Source organism: Geotrypetes seraphini, chromosome 7 (assembly GCF_902459505.1).
Source record: "Geotrypetes seraphini chromosome 7, aGeoSer1.1, whole genome shotgun sequence".
NCBI classification, from domain to species: Eukaryota; Metazoa; Chordata; class Amphibia; order Gymnophiona; family Dermophiidae; genus Geotrypetes; species Geotrypetes seraphini.
In genome coordinates, this window is record NC_047090.1 from 160,069,953 (window position 1) to 160,084,922 (window position 14,970).

Below are 14,970 nucleotides of genomic sequence, written 5' to 3' on the forward strand. Positions count from 1 at the left end.
AACATCAGACAAAAACATCAGTATTTGGTAGCTCATTAGGAACTAGAGGCTACCTGGCAGTTTCCTCTTCCTTCGTTGGGCCTCAGGGTCAACTGGCACTGACTTCTACTGGGTACCAGACAGTGCCATGAGCCTTCATTAGCAACTCATTAGGGCTTTTCCCCTTATGCTTATATTTTCTTCCCAACTCAGCCCAGCCATTGCAGCCAAATTCTGTCAGGAAACCAGGGCTCTCTCTAAAGCTGGCTAACATATCTGGCCACTAAGAGGGTCATTTTATAATCAAGCACCATGGCTAGGTCCCATTTTACAAACACAAGAAAGTGCCTACTTGTCTTTTATAAAACACTAGTGTTATAAGCAGAGAATGTGCCTAAATATAGATGTGATCACTTACACCTGCTTAACAGTTGGTGTAGATGAAGGTGTGTATTTTACACACACACACGCATGTAGATTATGTATGCTCTGGCCAAACTCCATCCCTGTACATACCCACTGGCAAAACACATGCTGCCAAGCCATGATGCGTCCAAGAGATTATTTATTTAGGTATGTGGCCACATACATTCAGGACCAACTTTATAAAATTACTTCCTTTGTCATACTGCCCTCCATAGCATCCTCAGCATTAGCTAGCCTGGCACTGAGACCCAGGTCCTCTGCATTGCGCTGGACAACACTGCCACTGAGCAATCAGGGGTGTCAAATGTACAGCCTGTTGAGCTCCCTCAATCCAGCTCAACTATTCTACTGTGAGCCTCAAATTCAGCCAGCATCTTCACCCTACTTCTTGCTCAGGGCACTCACAGGTGCCTTCTTGCTTCGGCGGCTCTAAAGAAAAGAGCTCTGAACACCGAATACAGCTACGGAAGTCAAGAGCCTTTCACAGGTCTCGTAGCTCTGGTTGGCTCCCTCGCATTAATCTTGCCATGTCTCTAGCCAGGCTGAAGACATCCATTCCCAAGAGAGGCAGTCCTGCCAAATCTCTCTCCTCTCTACCTGCCTCGAATGGAGCGCCATTTAGGACTGCTTCAGTTGCATAAATATAAAATGCATCCTGTCACTGAAAGGAGCTCTGACGCCCCTGCTCTAAATCAAAGAAATTGAATGCTTCCCAACCTTGCAGGATGTGATTAGAAAGGAAGTAAAACTCCACTGGTGCCTAAAACAGAGTCTAACAAAAGACTACAATTCCAAGTTCTCTCTATTTATTTATCACTCGCCACCATGTTTCATCCATATGGAGGTAGTGGGATAGAAGGGTAAGCAATCTCTTCAATTCAGAACCTAACTTTTAGATTTTAAAAGCCATTAAAGCATGACAACGTGTGCTGGTAGTGCCATCCGTGTAATGTTACCAGGGGTTACTGCACCTGTTATGGAATCGGCTCCATAAAAGATCATAGAGTTGCAATAATTAACTTGTGCAGTAACTAGTGGTAATCAGTGCAACCCATTCGGACATTACTGCATTTTAGTGAACAGTCCAATCATTTTATATCAGTTCTCATTTCTAAGGTGAGTGCTGCTACTGGCAGACTCATCTCGCCTGTGTCTTGGGGGTGATCTTATCTACCCCCCCCCCCAACAACTACCATTAGGTAGGTAAGAAAGCTATTTTCAGGGGCACTTGTCAGTGAGAACAACTAAGCATAAGTTCTGATAATGGGAACTGTAATAATCTGATTTATTATTAATTCTGTGTAGGAAAGTCTAGACCAGGGGTCTCAAAGTCCCTCCTTGAGGGCCGAAATCCAGTTGGGTTTTCAGGATTTCCCCAATGAATATACATGAGATCTATGTGCATGCACTGCTTTCAAAGCATATTCATTGGGGAAATCCTGAAAACCTGACTGGATTGCAGCCCTCAAGGAGGGACTCTGAGATCCCTGGTCTAGACAAAGCTTACACAGCCGAGTGTCAAAAACCAATAGGATAAAATGGGATCCATTTAGGACAGGGATGTCAAAGTCCCTCCTCGATGGCCACAATCCAGTCAGGTTTTCAGGATTTTCCCAATGAATATGCATGAGATCTATTAGCATACAATGAAAGCAGTATATGCAAATAGATCTTATGCATATTCATTGGGGAAATCCTGAAAACCCAACTGGATTGCGGCCCTCGAGGAGGGACTTTGACACCCCTGATTTAGGATATCAAGGATTTTATAGAGACCAATGTACTGAACTGCATTATCTGGTCTACTGACAAGTGCAAATATGGGGCTTTACACATGTATTAAATAAATGTACTAATTGTTGATGCTTGTAAAATATAAATAAGGCACACATCACAGCAGACAGTCAAGTATGTGAGTGAAAATATGCAGATTAATGCAAACAGTTAACATAAAACCTTGAGAACATTTCTCCATTAATGTGTTTGCCTTGCATTTTGTCTGCTTTTAATGCAGTAAATTTTTTTTGCTGCATCAATAGCAAACATTTTGAATACTTTTGTAATTCACTACTTCATTAGCACAAATTTTGGATTAATCTAACAAAACCCAATTTTTTCTTATTAACAGTGGTGTTAACAAAAAATGAATCACTTGTGATAAGTTAATGCAGGTGTACAATGCATGTTCACACTTGAATTGTAGATTGTACAGTCTAGCATTAGCACAAGATGATTTATTGGCTTGGTTTTTCTTTTAGCTTCATCCCTAATTACAGTTTTGATGTCATGCCACAATTCTTTGGGCTTTCTATCTCCTGTATCGAGCAAGGCAAACCTGTTGTTTAGTTTTATCCAATAATCTGATGGAATGTTTTCAATGTTGCATTTTGGGAGGTCTCTAATGATCTTCTTGCGAAGCTTCACCTTGAACTTGCGTGTCAAAAGCTCGTGGTCGCTTTCACAGTCAGCTCCTGGTTTAATCCTTGAACCATCTTCAGAAAAGCAAATTTGGAAGAAGAGTGTCAGTTTCAAAGTTGGTGGCTGAATTATAAACAACCTGCGCTAAGCAGATGATACAACACTCATCACCAGCAGCAAAGAAGACATGCTGTATCTACTGAGAAAAGTCAAAGCCAAAAGTCATAACATGGGATTCGAAATGAACATAAACAAGATGAAGATTTCGAGCTTGAAGACAATTGAAATCCTTTACAACTTTTATTCTATCTCCTGGGCTCTTTTGTAGACAAAGAAGCAACTAGCAGGGAGGAAATAATCCACAGACTAGCGCTTGGTTGCTCTTCAATAATGGCTCTTGCCAAAGTATTCAAAGACAAGGAGGTAACATTCCAAACAAAGATCAGACTTGTCCACACACTCATTTTTGCAGTGGTCAGTTATGGATGTCAAAGCTGGACACTATGGAAAAAAGAGAGAAAGAAGATTGACTCATTTGAGCTTTGGTGCTGGAGAAGAATTTTAGGTGTGCCGTGGACTGCCAGAAGAGCTAACAAATCAATTCTGGAAGAGATCAAACCGGCTATGTCAATCAAAGCTCAAATGATGAAGTTACAACTGACTGTCTTATTATAGTCATACCATCAGAAGAGAGAAATCACTGGAGAAGGACATCATGTTTGGGAAGATCGAAGAAACCAGGCGACCAGCCATGGGGATGACTTTGGAGGACCTTTCCGGACTTCTAGATCTGTAATTCATCAAGTCACTAGGACTCGAGCACAAGTCGACGGCACCTAACAACAGTCTAGCACAGTGGCTCCTTTTAGGGATACTGGTGTTAGTATCACTCACAGAGTCATTGCTGGAAACAGGAATTGTTCTAATAAACTGAACTAGGACATATCACTTCTCTCTACAGAACTGGAAGCAGGAAGAAGAATGGTAGCTAAAAGCTGCTTATCTGAATCTGCATGGTGGGGGGATTAATGGAAGCTGATTGTAGATTATCTGAACTGAATAAGATATGAAACAAGTGTTGAAGATCCTTGGAAAAAAAAATTCAAGCAGGATCTCTAGTACCATACAAGGCCGGGACAATGAAAATATATGATAAGATCATCAGACAATTTCTATGCTTCAAGATGTCATGTCTTGGATCATGTTGGTGTCACATTCAAACCTGAACTCATCACTACTAGCCCAAACTTTGTATCCCCCTGATAAACTGCATTTTTAGCTGCTCTTCTGTAACTTTCAAATACGACACATTCCTCAAGAGTTCTACTTTCTGAGGCTTTCTATAACCATCTTGTTGATCCAGCAGTGAAAAGTTACTTTGGTCAACTGCAAGTTCCGACAGACAACCTCATTCAGTATCTGACAGAAAAGGGCATGAAAGGGAAAGTACCAAGAAACATTCTGCATTTCTAGATGGAAGGCTCTGTAAAGATGGTGAAGAGGACATAAGGGTCAAAGGACCAAAACAAAACATATCAAATTTTATATCCATTCTCAACAATCAGAACTTACATTAATTTTGCAAATATACACCCAAATCTAATGGTTAAAAAAAAAAAAAAAAAAGCATTATAACCCCCTTTCTGTTAGCACAATAAATAGGAAAGCAGCCGTTGACAAGCAAAGGGGTGAGAAAACAGACGTAATATTGCCAGCACAGTTTCATATTAGTTTAACAGCCATTAGAAATCCCAGCATGAAGTTTACTTTTTCGAAGCATCAAATACTGATGTTTCAGTTTAATCTTTTCTAAGCTCTGCTGAAAGAAGGCTCTCATTTACAAAGTTACATTAACCCTTTATGCACATTAACATGGGTTAATCTGATTTAGGGAGGAAGTTATCAATGTGGGCTACCATTATCAATGTGGTGCTAAACTAACCTTAACTTGTGGTTAAATAATCTGACTTTTAACAATAGCCCACGTTGATAACTCCCCGCTTAATGCATATTAAAAAATGCAAGCTCGATATTTTCAATGGGGCCTATTTACTATGTGCTTAATGTAAAAATTAATGTGCATTAAAATATTCAGGTAGTTTTATAATTGGGGACCTAACTTATGTAGTACAAAATGTCTTTGTTTCAAGCCAAGTATTCCCTTTTACATTAAGAGCTAATAAAAACGTTTCTAAGACCATTAGTGAACCTTCTGTAAAGTATAACATTTTGAAATGTAGCAAGGAGTAGAAAGTGAAATCCAATATATAGTATTATACAACTTCAGACCCTTCGGAATATTTCTCTGCTTTTTACAATTCAGGTCATTGTATATTTTCCTGAAATGTACTGTAATTTGCAAGTGTGCAGAAAGACTAGAGGAATCTTCTTTAGAGAAAGCTCACTAATAATTATTATATTGTGATCATTGCATTACTCTCAAAAGCAAATATCTGAAAGCCGTGCTCAACTACAGTTATACCTCCTGGGCATGACCGGTCTAGATTACCCTACTGTAAAACATCAGGGCTGGGACAGAGGAAATCTGGACTCCTGAAGACTGGTCAAGACCTTATATTTGTTTGTAGACTGTGAAAAATCACCAGCGCACAAGTCTGAAGCTGATGAAATGGACTTTTATCCTGGGAGCTTGTCCAATAAACTGGAAGCAATCACAAGGATGAGGAAGGGATTTAAGGCAGATGCAGCATATGTCTCTTAAGCGTTTGCCATTTTTGGTAGTAGCTGCTCGTCCACAAAGAAGATGCAGATGGCTGTCTGAGGTTTGTTAATACCTGATGTCCTGAATAACACAGTAGTCAAACGCAAATTGTTCTAGGTGACCAGTTCTCATGATGCGGAGGCATATCTGACATCAAGAAGAGATGTAGTCTAAGGGGAAAAATAAACAAGCCTGTTAATTTAAAATTATTATTATTATTTTTATTCTTTATTTATTCAGTTTTTCAAAATTTTTAAACAAGCACATTAATACTTGAATACAGATTGGCACTAAAGATCCAAGAAAATTAATAAGTTATTTAGTCCACAAAATTAAGAACTAAAGATCCAAGCATTAGAATAAGTATAAAGAAATATATATCAATTATAAGAACAGCCCAGGAAACACTGATGTAAAGCCCCCAACAGCCTGTACTTTAAACTGCAGGAAGAGCTATCGGACCAATCACCACTCCCCCCCCCCCTTCCTTGGGCAAAATAAATTCCAACAATTGCTTTGGTTTGAAAAACAGAAATTTTTCCCTTGAAGTGATACACAGCATTTGGCCAGAAATTTCAATATAAAAGATACACCCAGGGCCAAAGCTCTGGGTTTGTAAAGCAAAAATTATTTTCTCCTCTTCTGTGTCACTTGAGCAATATCTGGAAAAATCCAAATTGCCGAGCCAAAGAACTTATCATTCATATGTCTGAAGTAAAGTCTAAAAACTAAGGGGCTCATAACCGAAAGAGAAAAACGTCCAAAAACCGGCCTAAGTCGGCACTTGGACAATCATCAGTCAAAAACATCCAAGTGCCGATTATAAAACCGGGTTTTGGACGTATTTAAAAACGACCTAGGCCTTCACAGTGCCGCTGAACGACCATAGCTAAATGGGGCGTTTCAGGAGGAGTGTTGAGGGCGGGATTTGGGCGGGACGTGGGCAGGCTTAGACTTAGTTGTACTGCATGTATAACCAAAAGTTATACAGCACAGCATAGACCAGGGATCTCAAAGTCCCTCCTTGAGGGCCGCAATCCAGTCGGGTTTTCCCCAATGAATATGCATTGAAAGCAGTGCATGCACATAGATCTCATGCATATTCATTGGGGAAATCCTGAAAACCCGACTGGATTGTGGCCCTCAAGAGGGACTTGAGACCCCTAGCATAGACGGAACTTGGACGTTGTGACTTAGACCATTTAAAACATGGTCTAAGTTACAAAAATCCACCTAAAGTCACCAGATAAGCACTACAGACCCCCACACACTACCCCAGTGATCACCAATCCCCCCCAACCCCATAAAAATCATAATCACACCTTTAAAATTCAGCCTTCAGACCATCATCACCTGGCAGCCTGGCATAGGAAAGCCTAGTCGACCTGCACAGATGCAGCTTAAGTCGTCTTGGGGGTGGGTTAGGGACCCATGGAGAGGAGGACCCATGCCCATAAACCACTGTAATCACTGCATTACTGGTTAAACATGTGCATTCCTCTAAAAAAAACCCTAAACCCTTTTGTACTGCCCTATAAGTGGCTTCTGCAGCCATAAGGGCTATTGGGGTGGTAGATAGGTGGGTCTAGGAGATTCTGGAGGTGGTTTGGGGGGCTCCCCATGACCTATAAGGGAGCTATAGTGAGATGAAGACATGACACTCTTTTTGTGAAATTCATAGCAGTGCCCTGTAAGGTATCCCACTGGTTGTCCAGTCCATCACTTTTTAGACCCCTCCCATGTCCAAAAGGTCAGTTTCTAGGTGTTTTTGCCTTAGACGAAAAGTTGGATGAAAATGTGGTATAAAGATGGACGATTTAGCAGCTTGGATTATCAGATTGGCAGGATGTATAGTTAGACGATTTTTGAAACGGAAAATAATTTGGATGTTATTTTTCAAAAATGTGCCCTAAGCTGTTTTTTTACTTTGGACGACTTGCAACTTGGACGAAAACGGACTTAGATGTTCCTTTCGATTATGCCCCTCCATGTCTCTGTCATGCTCCGAGGCAAACGTCACCAAGAGAGTAATCCTTTCCGTGACTACTTCAGGGAATTCTCCAAAAAGTCTGTTAAGTTCATTCTTTCCGCATCAACAAGAGTTGAACTTTCCGTTAATTAAAAAAAAACCAAAACCAACCACATTTTATAACAGATTGCCTATATGAAAAGGTGCCTATTTCCAGACTATTTTATAAAGGCATACAGGTACCTATGTATCTTTATAAAATACTAGAGGTAAACTGGCAGAAATCATGGCTAAGTTGAAGCCACCGACATTTATGCCTGTTCAAGAGCAAGCACTTGTATAAAATGCAACTCTACCTACAAATATAGCTCAATACAGATTCTATGAAAGTACATGCCTTCTTGGTGCTGCAGGTACTTTTGCGCACATAACCCTGGCGTAATTTTATACAAACCTTTAACATGTAAAAAATCCTTTATAAAATTACCTCCTAAGAAATCAATAACCAGGCAGATATTAGAAGTATAATTATTGCATGTACAAAGTTTTATATGTATATTTGAGCACCTTGAATATACAAGTCAGGTGGCCAGATATACCCATGTGGCTTTATACATGTAAGCTTGTACGTCTAAAGTTATACTTGCCTTTTCTGTAACCAAACCTGGGCTTATAACCTATATATACTGCAGCAAAATATTGCTGTTATGCTATAAGGTATGGCCCCTCCTTTGGAATGCCTCTAGCTTCTTTGCAAAATTGAGACAAAACCACTGCCCAATTGCACAGATAGCTTTGGATAGCACACTCTACATTTTTCACTTATATATTCGCTGTCTTTGCTGGGATTCCAGGGTTCTGCTCTCTCCTGGTTTTCTTCCTATCTCGCCCATCGCACCTTCGGTGTACGCAATGGTGGTTCCTTCTCTACAGCCTTCCTGCTATCGATTGGTGTACCTCAAGGCTCTGTCCTGGGATCACTTGAAGCGCTGTTCTCCTCCCTTGGCTTCTAGTTTCACCCTGTATGCCATGTCTGTCTGTCCAAGTTACACTGTAAGCTCTTCGGAGCAGGGACCATCTATTAAATGTCAATATGTACAGTGCTGCTTATGCCTTTCAGCGTTATATAAGTGATAAATAGTAGTAGTATATTCAAAACAGTTCTTAGTTTCCGCAAATAAATAGCACAAGAAATACCCATCATTGCTAGAGCTGTACCAAATAGCATATTTTACTCTTCGACCGAATACAAATGAAAAATATTTGACTGAATATGAATAATAGGCATGAAGCTTTAACAAATAATAAAAGAAGCAATGTGAAATCAGAAATCATGTCTTTAGTACAGTAGAACCCCATTCATAGGAAGGGCTGTGGCTGCTTCTGCACCCATAGGTTGAGAGATCAAATCCCATTGCTGCTCCTTGTGACCTTGGGAAAGTCACTTAATCCTCCAGTGCCCACTGCTCTGAATGTCAGCTTTAAAATGCCAAAGCCACAAAAAGGCGGTATACAAGTTCCCATTCCCTTTCCTTATTCAATTTTAAATTGCTTTTTGACCAAATATGAATCATATATTCAGAGCCAAGTTGAATCCAAAATGGATATTCAGTACAGCCCTAATTATTATAATCATAATCTGGCAGAAGTTAAGGTTGCTCAGAGAGATTCATATAAATCTACTGAAGGATGTGTTTAATTGATCTTTCCAGATGGGAGACTCTGTGGGATTGGAGGCGGCAGCCATGATTCCCCCTCATAAACATGGCAAAAAAGAAGCAGTTGGAAACTACAGGCCAGTAAGCCTTACCACAATGGTGGAATAAGTCATCGATATACTACAGAAAGACAGTATACTCTTTACAATCCAGTGGGTTACAAGATCCAACATGACTGCTAGAGGCAGATGATGTAAAATGAATCTGACGTATTTCTTTGCTTTGGCAACTAGCGGTCTAGATTGAGGGCATGTTTTTTTTAGGCACCTGCTGATTATGACGCCACTTTCAGAATCTGGGCCTATTGGAAACTTCAGGCAGTAAATTCTACTCATAATTCTTCAGTGCTGTTTCTTATCTATCCACCACCTTTTTAACACATTGTCCAGGATCAACTTTTAGAGCTAATATCCAGGGTGGGTGTAGGAGGACAGGTGAAGTCATATATTAGCTCATTTATTAAGTAAGACTTGAACAATTTGTGAGGAGAGGTAACATCCAAGCTCAAAGAAAGGAATGTGCAAACATCTGTCCAGGGGCAACATTCGAAGCCATGGCTGGGCAGAAGGGGTGATGGGATCTATGTTTTGAGGAGCTGAGGAAAGAAGAGGGGTCCTCAACCATCGTATCTACAGGAAATGTAGGATTTCTCAAATTACCTGTGTCACACACAAATTCAGTTTTATACTAATAGAATCAAGAATTGGCAATTCAATTACCAAATAATGATTCTATCAATCACTGTGAAAATAAATACATGTAGCACTGGTAATTTGGAAGAATCTATTCTTCCTTACTGATGGTTGTTGTTCCTGATCAAGTGAAAGACAATGCTGAGATGAGAGCAGAGGTGAGAGTGCACTAGCGCGTCTGAAGGTTGCTTTGTTGTTATCATTCAGAGCCCTACATGTCCACCTTTAATGACACACTGATTTCAACAAGCCATTAAAAACAGCCATCCAGGGCTCTTAGCAGTGGTCTCAAACTCGCAGCCCATCAGGTACTATTTTGAGGCCCTCGGTATGTTTATCATAATCTAAATACTGATGTTTTGTCTTGATTTCAACAGGAGAGTATTTATTTGTAAATTTTTACTAGGAGGAAAAGCATAAACGTAAAATAAAACAGACTTAGCCAAAAGGAAAGATTTATAAACTATAAATAATAATAATAATAATAACAACTTTATTCTTATATACCGCCAACAATCTTGCGTCTTCTAGGCGGTTTACAATGAAGAGAAACTGTACAGACAGCGAATTACAGAGTATAGCATTGAACATCTAGTGATAGTAACAGGAGAGTTACAGGGCTGTGTATTACATGGTTTCACAATGAGTAGCATTATACAGTTGACGATATTCAGAGCATAAGTAGGAGAAGAGAAAGGAGATTGCGCTTTGAGTTACAAAGGTGCAAGGCTGCGAAGTTTTACCTCATGCAAAATTGTCATTTCTTTAATCAGACATTAACTATTTTTTCTGAGGCCCTCCAAGAACCTACAAATCCAAAACGTGGCCCTGCAAAGGGCTTAAGTTTGAGATCACTGGCTCTGAGGTATGATAGGGCAAATGGAGAGATCCTTAGTGCACTCCTATCTCTGCTTTTATCTTGTTGGCAGCAAGAATGAAACGATGGGCTGAAGATAACATAAACCTTGTTGGAATGGAGTGGGCCAGAATTTAGGGTGACGGGAAAATCGCGCACGAGACACCAGCGCGCCGACAATTCAGCGCAAGACAGAAGCACGCCGCTGAAAGCCGCAGAAAAACCTATTTTTTTAAGAGCTCTGATGGTGGGTGTCCACTTTAATGCATAGTGTTCGCGCTGCTGTTGGGGGTGTAGGGGGGGTGCAACCCCCCCATTATAGAGAAAACAGAACAGTTTCCGATTTTTTTCAGGGAAAGTTCCGTTTTGTCTATAATGTGTGGGGGGGGGGTTGCACCCTCCCCCCAACGGCAGCGCAAACACTATGCATTAAAGTGGGGGAGTTCCCCCCCCACACTCCCCGTCGGAGCTCTTAAAAAATAAGTTTTTCAGCGGCTTTCTGTGGCGTGCTTCTGTCTTGCGCTGAATTGTCGGCGCACTAGTGTCTTGCGCACCACTGACTACGAACCGAATTTAGACACCGGCAGACCAGGGTATATGGATTGTAATTTGCCTGCTCTGCCCTAGGAGCTCAAATGCGGTATTCCTCAGGGGTTGACTTTTTTTTATAACTCTTTATTTAACCAAGCACAGCAAGATGAGCTTAATAATAGCCACCGATAGGACATGTTCCAAGGAAAAAAAACAATGCAGAACATTGAGGACCATCCAAATACAAGCAAAAATATAACGAAAGTCCATGGCAACCCAAACCCTTATCCCTCCTTCTGTTCAACATCTATCTTCATTTCCTTCCTTCTTTTGTGAGCAATTTGATGTCAGATGCTACTTGTATGTAGACAATATTCAACTTTGTGTTCCTTTGTGCCAGGTTAGAAGAGAATTGAAGGCTAACAGTTTTGTTCATCATTAATACTATACTGCAGCCTTCAATTTTCTATACTGTTCTCCCAGGAAAGCTCAGAAAAGTTTACATGAGTTTATTCAGGTACTGAAGCATTTTTCCCTCTTTGTTCTGGCGGGCTCACAATCTATCTAATGTACCTGGGGCAATGGGGGGGGGGGGATTAAGTGACTTGCCCAGGGTCATAAGGAGTAGCATGGGTTTGAACCCACAACCCCAGGGTGCTAAGGCTGTACCTTTAACTGCTGCGCCACACTCTCCCCCTTAGTGCGATTGTTGGTAATTTTTGGGTCCTAAAGGATTCAGCTCTCAGCTACCATTTGGGTCTCTGCAGATTTTGAGGAGAATTAAGAAGCTGCTGGATAAAAGCTTTTTTTGTTTTTATAGTACTACATGATCTCTCCAACAGGCAGCTGCAAAGGTTACAACTGGTACAAAATATTGCCGCCAGGCTGTAGGCGAGACTGAAGGCTCATGAACATATGATACCAGTGCCAAGAGAGAGTCACTGGGTACCAGCTGAATAATGTATTAATTTTAAGATTGTATGTCTAGTATCATTACTTAGATGATTTATGAATCCCTTATGTGTCTGTAAGGGAACTTTGTTCCTCCCAGTAGGGCGTTTTATCTGTTTCTGGTCTGTAGCCGATCCAGGCAGTCCACATTTGTTTATTTTGGCCTTCAGCTCTGGAATTCATTGGCAAAGGACAAACTACCAGGGAAACTACCTTGCATTTAGGAAGGAAATCAAAGCTTGGTTTGTACACATACTTTTCCCATGGAGTAGGGATTTTCCTTTTGCTCTTTGCTTTCTTTCTTTTATGAATTATGGTAGAGGTTTTATGACTGTCTATGAGGGCATAGTAGAAAATAGGGGGATGTATTAATTTTTTTTAAAAAATTGTATTCCGCTTAGAAATTTGTAATTAAACAGTAATCAACAAAAGTAAATAAACACATTTCCAAACACAGGAAGCTGTAGAACTAGGAGACAATATATGAAGCAGCAAGGAGGCAGACTCGAAGGAAACATCAGGAATATTTTTTTTCACAGAATGGGTTGTGGATGCCTAGAATGCCCTACGAAAGATGGAAGAAAAAAACAATGACAATTCAAAAAGGAGGAGAATATACACAGAGGATTCCCTTAATGGCAAGAAAAGGGAAACCAAGCATTGTTATGGTAAAGCTGAAAAGTTGGGGGTCAGTGATGCCTGGGTGGTATAAGAGATACTGAATGGAGAAAGGAGAGGAGACAGAGAAAAGTACTAATAGAACCCTTTAGGGGTTTTTTTTGGTGGGATTTGAGATTTTGACTTTGTTTTTTTGGTTGTTGGATCATTTGCTTTTAGTAGTGTGTTTTAGCATGTTGATTTGTTTATGGGGGTTGTTTGTTATAACGTGAATTTTATTATGTATGAATGGTTGTAATCTGCACAGTTTTATGCGGAACATAAATGCAATAAATAAATCTCACCCCTCTGCTGCCCTCTACTCAGATACTTTTCCCCCTCTTTCCCTTTCTTCTCCCGCCAGTGCTTTGCCCATGTCATTACAGCTAAATAAAGCAGCTTAAGTCCGTTGGGTTTTCATAAGGGCAATACACCTGCTTAGTACAGCACCAGGCACTATCAATAGATGAATGAATAGATGAATAATATTTAAATTTAAGTGATGGGGTGTCCTCAGTGTGATAGGAGGAGACCTACAGCGCTATACCTCAAAGGTACAGATTAAGCAATCCGCTCCGCCCTCCTCTCAGCTGGCTTGGTGTTCTAACTTTGTCGATTCTGACGACGCGGGTCATTGTTGTGCCTTTTTTTGGCTACAGGTTCCTGAAGGGACTTTGTGTTTCCGAAACCTGGCTTGGTTGAACCTGATCGAACCTGACTTCAGGATGCACAGTGAATATGCTCTCCTGTTTTAATTACGGACATTCGAACCAAGGATCAAGCTAAGTCTGAGTTTACTATCTGTGGGAGTTGGCTGGGGAGTTTTCCGGGGAGTTTTCCTAGTGGGTCTTCCACTTGCTAAAGCACCTGTGTAATTTACAAAGTATTTACATCACTGTTTAAGTTATTTATCACTTATTTCTTTGAGCACACGTGAGGTGTCCGATGATGGTGTGCTGGTATGGGTTGGTTAATTTGTACCTATGATGTATAGCGCTGGAGGTCTCCTCCTATCGCTGACCCTACACACTGAGGACACCCCGTCACTTAAATTGAAATATTATTCATCTATTCATTCATTTATTGATAGTGCCTGGTGCTGTACAAAGCGGGTGTTTTGCCCTTATGAAAACCCAGCGGACTTAAGCATCTAAAGCAGCCACCATTTTGGGGATTTTTGTGTTGCATGTCACTACAACAGCAGAAGGATTACCAGCAGGGTAAGAACCCCTAGTCTTTCATGCCGCCTGCCTGAGAAAGGAGAGGCAATTAAGCTTACCAAAAGTGGGCTTGGCATTAATTGGTGAGAGGATGCTGACCGTTTCTGGATTTTTACTTCTTTGAGGACAGTGGCTCAACCTCTGGTTCCCCACACTTGAATAATTATAATGGGATATGTGTGGGTTGCTTTATGAAGCTCACAAGCTGGTCATAGGCTGCAGTTTTCAGACTTTTTTTTTTTTTTTTGGGGGGGGGACTATTTCTGTTATGCCCATTCAACATGGGTCTCACTTTAAAAACTGTGCAAGAAAAGTCCCCAATAGCTGCATTCCAGCCAGGTCGCTTTGTTAGTTTTATATTTACTCTTCAAACAGTAAATCCTATTTTGTAAATGGTTTCCCAAATTAATCTAGGCAAGAACTGTGTCATTTGAATTTTCCTACAATAGTAAAAACATGGCTATTTCCTTATTTGCCTTCCTTGTGTCTTTTGGTAATGCTCCTCTCTGATGCTTTTATATTTTCTATTTTGCTTATTTTGCTGTGCTGTACTTTTTTTTTTTTTTTAAATAATATGTACACTGCTCTGAGCAGCCCTTTTGGAGGGAAGTTTAAAAAAACAAAGACACCACCTATGTGGAATGTCAAAAAGAGGCACTGTTTTAGAAAGGCAACATATGCACCTATGTGGGTTTTTTTAATTTATGAATTTAAAAGTTTACAATATCAAAGATACCGAGGATAAAGGCAACTTACATCAAACTTTTACAATCATATACAAACACAAACATTCCTTTTCAAGCCCACAATAAATGGAGAGGCATACCACAA

General features: G+C 40.4%; 1 protein-coding gene across 3 annotated transcripts in view; it reads right to left on the minus strand.

Moving 5' to 3' along the window:
• Positions 1-4,351: 4,351 nt before the first annotated feature.
• The window catches only part of RCOR1 (REST corepressor 1), a 266,962-nt gene continuing 256,343 nt past the window's right edge, over positions 4,352-14,970 (minus strand). For all 3 annotated transcript variants that reach the window (XM_033953340.1, XM_033953343.1, XM_033953339.1), the window contains one exon: positions 4,352-5,715. In XM_033953340.1, coding sequence (XP_033809231.1) covers positions 5,674-5,715 — 42 coding nt within the window. In that variant the 3' untranslated portion in view covers positions 4,352-5,673. The remainder of the gene's footprint in view (positions 5,716-14,970) is intronic.